A 13062-nucleotide genomic window follows, 5' to 3' on the forward strand; every position below is an offset into this window, starting at 1 on the left:
GATTCTTAACCACTGTGCCACCAGGGAAGCCCTAGAGGAACTTGATGTTTGTTGAATAGAAAAAAAGAAGAAAATATGTTTTCTATAATGAAGATCCCATTTCTCACATTTCATTTAAGAAAACAAGAAGTTCCTTTAATCGTATGTTATGAATAGTGGTGATACCTGAGAAATTATTCAGTTCAGACAGAATACCTTATTATTTTATTGTACTGCCTACTCTACTCCTAAAAAAAATCACTGCTTCCCCAAAGAAGTTACAAGAGACTAAGAGCATACTAAAAATACTTTATTGTCATAACTAAATGCATTAAATATACATTCTAAATGGAATATATTGTATATTTGATAAAACACATACAGCATTCATCAAGGCAAAAAAAACACATTGAATGAAAAGATGGCACACAAATAAAATGAAGAGTTCTCAAATATTGCAATAACTTCAGCATCCTGGAATAATGTTTATTCCTGGCCCATTTTCTGCCCATTGGAAAAAACTGCACTGTTTTTCCTTCCCAAGAGGGCACACAAAAAAATTCTTTCCATTATTAGGTCCAATCTTCAACACTGTTCTCATGATGGAGCGTTTGCCATGGCTGCAGAATGGGAAGGACAAATCTGCCCACTGGGGGGGAAAAACTGATTGTAAAGTTTAGATGGAAGGTGGAATGGCAGACAGGCTGAGCCTCGACGCATTTGATTAGTACTGTACTGTCTTCACTGCTGTTCCTATTAATTTGACATAAGTCATCAGTCGTTGCCCCTAAAAAACCTTATATCCTATAAGAAGCATCTCTAACAAATTCGCTTGAATCACACAGAAAATTGTCATAATTCTGAGTTTCCCTCTGTCCAAAGGCATATTTACAGAAGTTCCTTCACTTTATTGAAAATCTCTCTGTAAAGCAAATCACCAGTGTTCCTGATATAGCTCTGTTTAAGCCATTAAGGTCAAAGATTTGTTATGATTTTAATATTAAACTTCCTTAGTCTCCTAGGCAAAGAAAGCATCCAATACAGAATTACCAGGACTAATTCATGCAAATTCCACTGTATTATTCTTCTCCTTATTAATTTTGGCCTCCAGAGAGCTACCAAGAAGGCTGTGATATTGTTAATATTGCTAATAATATCTTCTCCATTACACCTATGCAAGCTTTGAGGGGAGGGGATCAGGAAGTTGAGTAGGATGGAGCCACACCTCAGGCAGGGGTTATGCTCCAAGCTCACGATCAAATTTTCCCTGGGGAATTCCTTAGGATGGCATCACACTGACGACAGATCATTTCTCTCTCAGCAAGCCCAGCCAGAAAACTTTCGCTCCAGTGCCGAAACAGATCCGTATTTTCTTTTTCTAGTTAGGCACCAGATGAAGCAGCTGGGAAAAATATGTATCTTTAAACCTTAGGATCACAGTCAGAAGTGAGAGGCTCTCGTTCTGTGGAAGGCAGGAAGAATGACCAAAAGCGCCCAGATTCCTGTCTTGTATCTCACACTCATTTGCAGGGACAAACTCATAGATTGAAAGGTTGGGGAATCACCTACATCTAAACTGCTATTGTGCCATCACTTGTTTTGGTTAAGCCTGTGCGGTAGGATTTGCTACGTTTACTGTAAATCCAGGGCATGTAAATTATTTCCCTGGGTTCTTCTATCCAATGCATAAAACAAAGGTTTGGATGTCACACTGAAGTCAGGAAGAGCAAATATCTATCTTGGATTATCAGTCACCTAGGTGACTCGATACCTCCCTCTTTGTAAGCCAAGGAGGCAACACTTCTACCCTGTGGTTACAAACATGATATACTCTAATAATGGAATAGCTGTCATTTGATTAATTTTTCTTTTGGGGATGAACCTCTTTGAATTTTCAGTTATTCAACATTCAGGTTTTAGACTAAATGTCAGTCAGCATGGCTTTTAGATTTAAAGGTAAAACCAGAAACGGACCGCTATTTGTTACATTTTAGTAACTGAAGTATTCAAGGACACTAGCATTAAGCTTGATAGGTCGTACACGTACTTTGAAAAATCCACATTGTGCTTCTCTCGGTAGGGGACAAGCATAAAAGTGCCTGCCCTTGTTTTCTCCATCGTTCCTCACCACTTGGAGAACGCAGGGGCGGTCATGTTTACTGCAGCGGGGACTGCAGGCGTTTAATGAACGAGGACCACCTGGCGTGTTACTCTGAAGCTCCCTGTAATGACAAGTTACACAATAACTGCAGCATGATCGTGCTAAAAGGGGTCATTCACACCACCTCACCTGGCATCGGAATCCCGCCTGTACAAAGAGACGGTACCAGAAAGCGACCACCGTCAACTTCCCGCAATTACTGGGGTGAACAAAAAGTTCGTTCGCTTTTAAGTAAAAATAAAAACATCTTTCATTTTCACCAAGAATTTTATTGAACAAGGTATTCACTAAATGAATGATCTTTTTGGCCAACCCAATACATAACACTCCTACATCTTTTTAATTCTTGGCTTTCCCAGGTAATTTCCTTCCAAAGCTACCTATTTATGTGAATTAAATTTAAATCAGGCATATCATTTAAATTTCTCAAGAACAGAAACAGCTGAGTTGCACATCCAGTCTTCTTAGTTTTCATTTGTGACATCTGGTTCTTTTCTTACCCAACATGACAGGGTGGCCACTTTTGTTTCCCTTAAACTATTCTCAAGTCCAGCTGTCCCCTGACGCCCAAAGGAACTAGAGTCACAATCCCCTCCAATTATTTTCTCATGGGTAGCAAACTCTCATCAACGGTTCTGACAAGGCCAAAGAGATCTACTGTCCAATTTAAAGACAATTTTCTATGCTTTTCTTTGACCAAGTCTACCATAATAGTTGCAATCATATTTCAGCAAGTAACAGGCTGCCTGGCAGAGCAGAAATGTGTATTTTGTAAAGCTAGTGAGGAAGCTTTAGTCTCCCCCCATGATTAGATCAAGAGTGTCTGGAGGTTACCCCTGAATAAAGTGTATAATGGCCAGAAGCCGGGCTTCCACTGTAGCTGTCTAGGTGGAATTTTTTCTTTGAAAAGGAGCTTCATGATTATTTTTAATTTCTTTATATTTTGCATATTTTAATAATGCCTTTATAAAAGTCTTAATAAACCAACTGAAGAGAAAAAGAGCTCTTATTAAAACCAGAAGTCCTTCCCCTTAATAGCCCCATTTTTAACTTTTTAATGATAAAGTTCTTCCTCTCTTTTTTTGTTAACTTCTAAAGAACAAAATACCATTCTTAAATGATTTTTTAAAAATACTTACAAATCAGAGGTTGGTTCCCTTTTCCTTGCTTCCTAAACCACATTCTTCCCATACTTGTTCCTATAATGATGCCTTGAGGCGTCATATCTAATCAAAATGTTCAGAGTGTGAGATACTTTTTTCCAGTTTTATTGAGATAGAATTGACATACAAGGGGTCTTTTATTTGTGGTGAAATTGGTTTACACTCGTTTATAAAATAGATGCTTAAATATATTTCTTTAAATGGACTCAAGCGTCCTGATGTCTGGGATGGACTCAAACATCCTGAAGTTTCTGAAGCTGCTTGGGCAGCAGGCGTGTGCAAGTTGAAAGCAGCTGTGGGCACTGCTAAGGACACTGTTATCATTCAATATTTCTCCAGCAGCTATTTTGTTGGTAGCATTTTCAGTGTAGGGGATAGTGGCTTATATTTTAGCATCATGGGGGATGCTAACCAGAAATAGGGAGGGTGAGGGGCAACAGACTTCTCTTTTCCAAACCCCCTTCACTTCAACAGCCCCTCTCCCCAAAAGGGGCTATATTAAAACGTTAACTTCAAGAGAAGCTGAACATCTGGGTGGTTGTAGAGAAGTTGAGGGATTTCAAAATTGAAGCAAGTGGGTCATAAACAGTGCTTAAAAAAAATTTAGAGGAGGAACACAGAAAGTTAAGAATCTTAACGGAGGGCTTCCCTGGTGGCGCAGTGGTTGAGAGTCCGCCTGCCGATGCAGGGGATGCGGGTTCGTGCCCCGGTCCGGGAAGATCCCACGTGCCGCGGAGCGGCTGGGCCCGTGAGCCATGGCCGCTGAGCCTGCGTGTCCGGAGCCTGTGCTCCGCAACGGGAGAGGCCACAACAGTGAGAGGCCCGCAAAAAAAAAAAAAAAAGAAATCTTAACGGAAGACAGGAACTGATGCTTTCATTAAAAAAAAAGTACACACATGCAAACAGTTTTATATATTATTTGGAAGGCTCTCTGAGGTAACAATTAGTTAAACATTTTCAAACCCACTTGCTTCAACCTAGAAATCTCCAGAGTTTCACAAATCCAGGGAGATGTTCAGATTGTATTACTAGTAAAGCTTTCCTGGAGAGGAGCACGGTGGAAGTCAGGATTAAGGTAGAAAGGAAAGATCCCAGTGTTTCCTATAGGTTCCTCATTTCTGTCTTCAATTGTTTCTTCCTTGGTATAAAGTTAAAAGAGAAAATAGCCACATGCTATCTTATCCCGGCCCTTAGAGTGTGGTCCATCTGAGCATCACCTGGCAGCTCCTTACAAGTACAGAATTATCCTCCCCTACTCCAGATCGCTGGCAGAATCAGAATCTGCATGTTAACAGGACTCCCAGGCGATTCATATACACATTAAGTACTGAAGCACTGAGTTAATGTAACCAAGACACTGATGCCATCTGTGAACACATCAGCTCTAAAGATGTACAGGGAATCTTAATTTTATGATAGCAGTAATGTATGGTAATTAAATGTTCTGATTAATTGAGGACATCTTGGTTCCTCTTTGCTTCAATCATTACTTTTAAAACTTTCGAAAATGTAGCAGAGGATTTTCTTGGGTAAACTTAGCATATGGCATAGTTTAACTTTTTTTGATAACTAGGACCATCATTTTGAATACAAATACTGGATTATAAACAGTCAATATAATAGATCAGGGTTGGAAAATCTTTTTCAGAAGGGACATACGTTTAGGCTTGTGGGTCTTACGGTCTCTGTTGCAAAATACTCAAATCTGCTGTTTTAGCATGAAAAGCAGCCAGAGGGAATATGTAAAACAATGGGAATGGGATGTGTCCCAATAAAACTTTATTTATAAAAACAGGGGGTGGGCTGACTTTGGCCCTGCTGGCTGTAGTTTGCTGAGGTAGAGGTCGTCATTAGAACCAAGAGTACTGCTTAATGTATAATAGGTTCTTAATAAATACTTATTAATAAACACTGAACATGTTCAATAAGCATTGTTCAAGTAACACTGAACAGAGATCAGATAAAAACTATTAGCAAGAGGGAAGACATTACCAAGCACAGGTTTGTAATTTTTAAAACGGGTATTTTTTCAGTGATCAATTTATCATGGTTTAACTTATTTTACAGATAGGGTGATTCATTATAATAAAAACACTGAACTGATCAGGCTCACTGAATGTAGATTTTGTAGCTCAGCAGTCGTAACAAACAAACAGATCGTAACAAACAGAGGTTAAATGACTCATCCTGGATGGTCCCAGGTGGTTCTGATATCCTTGGGGACTGAAAACACCAAAAGGTGAACCAGAAGCATAAACGAGAGGTGAGTGCTTCACTGGTGATTAGAGGTAGAATCTGGCAACCCTGATGGCGGCAGACCTGAGAAAACGTTAGTGATTTTCATTTCACTCATCTACGTGAGCCTTTGCATCAGCACAGGAGAAACTTCAACCCCAAACACGTTGTGCTTCTTTGAAGCGGTTATCACTGTGTTTTGCTCTGCATTTACAATAGTTGGATCAAAGACTTAAAACTGTCTAACAGTCATTCTTAACTGCTTAAAAATTGGTTCAATGATCTAACTTATAATCCAGTAGCTGGATAAAATTCAAGACTATCTAAAGACCAATCTGAAAATATGCCCCATCAACATAGCATGTATCATGTGGTGATGAGAGCAGTAATTAAGAGAACAAAAGGCAAATTAATTACCATACAATTATTAAAGAAACAATGAACTGGCTATAAATTCTCTGAGTGGACCACCTGCTTTAATCCTATTATGTTGTGAGCTTCTGCTCGGCATCTTGTCCACAAGATGAACACTGTAGCTGCCAGACAAGGAGAAAAATGAAATAAATGACAGTAATTTGCAATTTATTCCTTGTAAAGTAGCTGGGTGCAGAAGGGCTGCTGGGTGAATGTATTTCATCACTTGACATTTATTCTGCTAGTTGATGTTGATTGATTTTGGAGTCTCATTCCTGGGGTTCTTATATTCAACACATACGCACGCAGCAGTGTTTCTAAGTAAAGCTGTGTGCCGTGGTTAATCATATGACCCTATTACTAATGGCTTATGAAGAAATCTTTAAAATTTGAGGTTACATTAATGTTTTTTTAAATCCGTAATTCATTAGTTAAATTGTCTGAGATTTTCTACAAAGCATTAAGGAAATAAAAATATGCCAAGATACTTCATTTGAGTACAGCAAAAGCCACAATATTTTTAAATGATCACATCTGCTTCTTTCCACTTAAGCTACACAACAGAAAAGGCTGTTCAAAAATGGTTTTCCTACAGCATAGCCTCCCAACTCAGACACTCTTAACTAGCTCCTTCATGAACTTTCATCATGACACATTAATTAGTGTTCAGTGAAAAGGTGGTGTACTGATCAAGTCAGTTAAAAGTTTGCCCGCCATAGCTTAACTCAAATGTCTATATTTTGTGAGTATTATGGACAAAAGTCAAACCAGTTATTATATATGATAATGAACAACAACAACAACAACAAAAAATCAGCCAAGGATAAATGATCAAGATTAACTGATGGTAAAATTAGAGTCAGTACAAGAGACTCGAGATTAAAGCATCTGTTGACCAAAAACCGTCTCAGAATTCTGTTATTAAAGGATTCCCAGAGGTTGGTCTAGGTTTGTGTAATGGTGGTCCTTTATCTCACTGCCCAAAGAATCTTTCCATCAGCAAAGACATAGCTCCTCAGATGAGAAGCTGGAGATCAGAACGCCCCTGAGATTATTTTAGATCCTGTCCACAGCAACTCTTCCTCTCCTCATCCCCCGCTGGCAAGAAAAGGCACAGGGGAAGAAAACTCACCTTCACTCCGTTTAAAATACTCTTCCCTGGGCTTCTCTGGTGGCGCAGTGGTTCAGAGTCCGCCTGCCGATGCAGGGGACGCGTGTTCGTGCCCCGGTCCGGGAGGATCCCACGTGCCGCGGAGCGGCTGGGCCCGTGAGCCATGGCCGCTGGGCCTGCACGTCCAGAGCCTGTGCTCCGCAACGGGAGAGGCCACAACAGTGAGAGGCCTGCGTACCGCAAAAAAAAAAACCCCACAAAACTCTTCCCTTCATTTAAAGGTGCTGGATATACAGTGTCCGCTTTCTGAAGGAAAAGAAAATTGTGGAGATCTCTCTCCCTGAGGAGGCATAGTATCAGGTGTGAGAGGTGCCCCAGATAAAGAAATTAAACAAGGTTGGGGAAGAACAGTTCCAGGATCTGCCAATAATCATTAAGGAACAAGGATGACATTGTTTATTAAAATGTCTCTGTCTCTGGTGACAGCAACTGGGGGGTCTTCTCCTGAACGTGTAGCTGGTAGTCTCCTAAAACATATCTGATCTGGTAGGTTTCACTAATTGGAATTACAACTTTTTAATTTCAGGTCCAAAAGTAGTACTCACGCTCTTTGAGCCTTTTTGGTTGAAACAAAGACCACCCTCCCTGCCCCCTGGCTGTCTGAAATACAGTCACTTTCTTTGGCAGAAATGTCACTAAAAATATCTCAGATCCCTCTGTTTAGAACAGAAGACATTTACCAAACGTTATGAATGACAGTTTCCCTTCTAGAAGAACTATCTTTCATCGGAAGAAAAGCTTAAACAAAACTGCTAACAGTGGAGACTGCTAACCGGTAAGATTATGGGGGATTTAATCATTATCCTTTATACTTTCCAATATTTTCCAAACACTCTGTATTAAGCATGTATATGGTTACAGCCAGAAAAAAGCAAAACACAACTTTCGACAGATGGAGGAAATTCTGTTTTTCATTCCCTTCCCTTCTCTAATATTATAAGCTAGAGGAGGCAAGGGAGGCAAATTACTGTAACAGTCTTTCAGGGTTTGACTGACATTTCCAAGATCAATTCAGCTTCCTCAGCAATGGATGATCTTTCTGCATTCTTAAAACTTACGCAAATACCTTAAAGAGCAAGGTTAGAAGCATCATACCTGTTAGAAAATCCAGGGTTGCCACTTTTGAGATCCCATGATGAGCAGTGGGTTGTTTTTAATCTTTTATATGGTGGACTAAATAATTTAGAGGGAGAGCAGACCATAGATGATATGTTTACTTTGTTAGATAGTTGAGTTCTATAGTTTGTTCTCTCCTTGGAGGGGTGCACTATATCACTAAAACAAACGTTAGTAGGAGGGTTTGGAAATTCCCCATCTAGTATCTGGTTTTGGCTTTCTTCTCTTTCCAAAGCACTGGATTTATTGCTGAAATCCGTCAAAACAAGGGTTGTAGTTCCAAATGCAGTTTTCCTGTTGATCTTCACTTCCATCCTTGGTTTTCCAAAGCTATTACAAGGGTATTTCACTAAACTGTTAAAGGCGATAGGATTCTCTTCATTCTTGGGTACCGAATCTGGAAGGAGAGACCAGTAATTCTGCATTATTCCTACAAATACATTGACTGTTTGAAACATCTTTTCATTTGATTAAAACATTTAGTTCATTTATTACATTGACCTCATGTATAGAACTAATAATACAAAGTTAGCTTGAGCAATTCTGTTAACCACCTTCAGATTAGGAAATAAAGTACCATATGAAGTGCAAAATTTCCAGGGACTCAGAGATGGGTTTAATAAAGATTCCTACTCGTTATGCTTTATGTTATGTTTAAGCATTTAAAGGTTACTGAGCTATCAATTTTGTTGCTATTAGGCCAAATATTAAAGCAGTGTAAATAAGAGGTGACACCCACAAAGCTTTAGATCAGCAGTTAGAGCCTATATCTAGATTATCAGGAATGCTTCTGTGAATGACAAGACCAAGTGAAAGGCCTATTAAAATTAAGTAAAGATGAATTACAAAGATTTACATTTATTAAATATGTTTCAAAAAAGCATCCTAGGATTTTGGAATCTGTAATTTATTCTAAATTGCAGTTATCTGCCTTTCATACTCAGAAAAAAATAACAAGAAAATAATTAAGATGTGTAAAGGCATTTCAGAATGTCAGAATAAATGTGGAAACCTAAGACTGGGGTTTTCTGAGGGCTCTCTGTTGAACGATACTGCAGAGGGAGGGACAGAAATAGGAGACACAGTCCCTTCTGCTACCAGCAAAGCTGTGTAAGGGGTGATGCCTGCATTTCTGGCCCAGCGAACACAACACAATATGACAGTTCACACAATGGGGGGATCCAGAAGAATGAACTTTCTCCTCTCTAACTGAAGAAAGAAAGAACACTTTGAGAACTCAGTAGAAGCTGCATCAGTGCGATGGTTCTTAATCACACGTTTCCTCTGAGGTTCTACATCCTCTGCATGCATGAAATTGTGAGCTGTGAAGAGTTATTCTGAAGGATTTCAATGAAATCAGTACAATTGTCTGGGTAAAGATTTTAATAACAAGGGGTAGGAGGCAAAAGAAGAGAAAAAACTCAGCATTTTCCTACTCCACCTGCAAAGATATTCTTACAGAAATCCTCCCTTTCAATTTATGAAACACTTGGACTGAATAACAAACTCAAAAGTTGCTGAAATCTGCATAAAACAAAGCGTTATTGAATAATTCATTAGAAACAGTAGAGAACAGATGTGATCATCTCAGTTTTCTGAGATACAACGGCACATACTCTTTTAGCACAAGCGTGTTTTCCCCCCGTTAAAAAAAAAAAGTGCTCAACAGAATGTTAGCATCGTTTACATGCAAAGGCTGGCAATTCCTTTAAACCTTTCAGAAAGAGAGCATTTTACTTCATTATGAAATATCAAGATGGAACAAGATATGTACCTGACTTTGTATAATTAACCCTCTTTGAAATGGAAGGAACTCAGAATCAAAATTCAGTCTTACCCTTAGGCCTTGAAGTCAGGCAAGCATCACATGCTTTAGAAGACGGCTTATTTATTAGCGTACAGACCTCACATGTCCACTGCTCTTCAGACTTCCGGGCCACAGAGTCCATAAGATGACACCCTCTGCTAGATGGCCAACTGACTGTAGTATTTCTAGCTGGCAGCCTGCTATAAGAGAACTTCTAAAGTTAATCATTAACACTTTCGTTATTGTCTTTTTCTTATACATTCTGGGTATCTTAGAAACAATTACAGAACCATTAATACCCAAATGCTACATGTTTACTATTGCTTAGAAGTTCTCTCTCTCTCGGAATAAAATGTTTTTACTTGGGCCCTGCTGATTGCTTTTAAAGACAGAAACAACAAAAGTTTGAGAGTCAGAGGTGTGTGTGTGTGTGTGTGTGTGTGTGTGTGTGTTTTAAACTATCTAAAAATATTTGACATAACCACTAGGGAGCATTTCTCAACTCGTTGTTTTTTTTTTTTTTTTGTGGTACGTGGGCCTCTCACTGTTGTGGCCTCTCCCGTTGCGGAGCACAGGCTCCGGACGCGCAGGCTCAGCGGCCGTGGCTCACGGGCCCAGCCGCTCTGCGGCATGTGGGATCTTCCCGGACCGGGGCACGAACCTGTGTCCCCTGCATCGGCAGGCAGACTCTCAACCACTGCACCACCAGGAAAGCCCTCAATTAGTTTTTTAAGTAAGTGGGACTCTTCCCAAAGCAAAATTGAAATAACTTTATTCAAATTAGGGAGGAAATGAGTCATGTAGAAATTGGAGCACTGAAAGTAAGATGAGAAAAGTGTTACATTTACTTCGTGTGCCTCTGGAATTTCTCAATATCTGCTGGGCACTAAATCAATTGATCTATAATCTATAACGATGGAATTCCTAAATGACTCTTTACTGTTATAGGAAATGCCTTTCTAAAGCGCTGATATAGTCCTGCTCTTTAGCACATGGCTCTGGGTCTACAGAGCACATCACGTGGTTTAGCAGCCAATGCAGTGTCATGGATTCCTTTCATGATTCCAAACATTAATACTGAAAAAAAGTTCTTTCAGTAAAGGCTTTGTACCTTATGTTTCAGAACATGAGTTCTTTGACTTTCAAAGGTAGCCTTGTCTTCTGTAACATTTTGCTCCTACGCATAATTATAAGAGGTTTAAAATTCAGACTTGTCTGGTAAAATCATAAATAGCGTAAGAAAATCTGAAAGTAAGACACATCTCATTATGTTTTTTTTATCTTTACTTACCTTGACTTTTAATGCCATTCAATATTTCTTATCCCTGTAGATCAACTATACTTCAATAAAATAAATTTTTAAAAATATTTCTTATTCCTATGGAACACCAGACCTTCTATAGAATTCACTTGGCCTAATCCCTGCCCTCTACTAACTTACTCTGAGCAGCATCATACATTTATTCATAATTAAGTAAACACAATTTATTTATTTTTTTTTTTATTTTTATTTTTTTTTAGTAAACACAATTTAAATAACCTTCAGATTTTCAATGTGCTCCAACTTTTAACCATTTTCATCTTCTATCCTATAAATTTCATTAACCATGAGGGGATATTTATTGTTACATAAAGAAGCTCTGGAAGCATTCTCTCCTTACTGCTCCATTTCTTAATCACCTACTAATAAATTCTTTCCAATCTCCAGTTGGACGTGTAACAGGAATTCCAACCTTAACCTGTCTGTAGTGGGCTGGATGATGGCCTCCTAAAGACAGCAGGTCACAAAACCAGGAACCTGTAAATGTTACTTTATAAAGAGGATCTTTGCAGATGTAATTAAGGATCTTGACATGGGGAGATGATTCTGGATTATCAGGGTGATCTCTTAATGCAAACAAAAGTATCCTTATAAGAGAGGCAGAGGGAGATATGATACACACAGAAGGGGAGAAGGTAATGTGACCACACAGGCAGAGACGTGAGGAGTTGTGTAGCCACAAATGAAGAACACTGGCAGCCACTGGAAGCTTGAAAAGGCACGGAATGGATTCTCCCCTAGAGCCTCCAGGGGAGCTCAGACCGGCCCACAGCTTGACTTTGGCCCGATGAAACTGATGCTGAGCTTCTGGCATCCAGAACCGTGAGAGAATAAATTTCTGTTGCTTTAAGCTATCAGGTTAGTGGTAATTTGTTATGGCAGCCGTGGGAAACTAGTACAAATAAGTCAGGACCTCCTGCCCCCAGCCGCAACTCTGCTAGTTTGTCACATCTCAGTAAATGGCATCACCATCACTCAGTTGATCAGGCCAGAAACCTGTGAGCCGTCCTTAACCCTTCTTACCCTCATAACTGGTCCACCAGCAAATCCCGCAGGCTCTGCTGCAGGGGCAAATCTACTAGAAGTTCACGAAGCCTCCACGGCTTGCTGTGCTGTCCTCTGTGGATCCGAGTGGCAGGGTGCAGAGTGGGGGCAGTCACTCCAGCTGCACGGACGTTGAGGACACTGTCGTTGGTGTCAGTCCTGGGGCTCTCTTTGGGCAAGGCCCACATGCTGCCGGCACCAGCTCATACCTGCTTGGTGCCCAGGGACGGTGTGCCGGCCTGACACAGGGAGCAGGTGCACTGTCTAAACTTCCAGGACAAGCGATTCTGCTCCATTCCTCTTAGGGGACGTTATGACCTGGGCTGCGAGTGCACTCAACACAGGCGCCACCCACCACTGAGCCACAGACAGCCTGGTAGAGGCGCAGGGCAGACAGCTGAGGGAGAGAGACCCAAAGGCTGGTGGTTCTCAGAGAAAGGTCCTTGGGCTCACAGCGCCAGCACCACGTGGGAACTCGGTAGTCAGAACCCAGGCCTCTCCCCAGACCTGTGAATCGCACACTCGGGGTAAAGCCCAGCAATCTGTCCAAATTCTACTTCAGCCAAGTCAGTTGCCACAGTCTCCTCTGATCCCTCAGTCAGGGAGCCACAGTAGTTCCTGGAAGCCCCCCAGAATGTGTTTCTCCTGCTG

The 13062-nt window shown here is 40.4% G+C and overlaps 1 protein-coding gene across 1 annotated transcript in view; it reads right to left on the reverse strand.

Moving 5' to 3' along the window:
* Positions 1 to 445: 445 nt before the first annotated feature.
* The window catches only part of NEIL3 (nei like DNA glycosylase 3), a 41269-nt gene continuing 28652 nt past the window's right edge, over positions 446 to 13062 (reverse strand). Inside the window, exons 7-10 of the mRNA XM_007445651.1 lie at positions 10077 to 10246; positions 8219 to 8636; positions 2027 to 2201; positions 446 to 628 (exon numbers count right to left, since the gene is read on the reverse strand). Of these exons, the coding sequence (XP_007445713.1) occupies positions 446 to 628; positions 2027 to 2201; positions 8219 to 8636; positions 10077 to 10246 (946 nt within the window). The remainder of the gene's footprint in view (positions 629 to 2026; positions 2202 to 8218; positions 8637 to 10076; positions 10247 to 13062) is intronic.

The sequence above is a fragment of the Lipotes vexillifer genome, unplaced genomic scaffold (genome assembly GCF_000442215.2).
Source record: "Lipotes vexillifer unplaced genomic scaffold, Lipotes_vexillifer_v1.1 scaffold344, whole genome shotgun sequence".
NCBI lineage: Eukaryota > Metazoa > Chordata > Mammalia > Artiodactyla > Lipotidae > Lipotes > Lipotes vexillifer.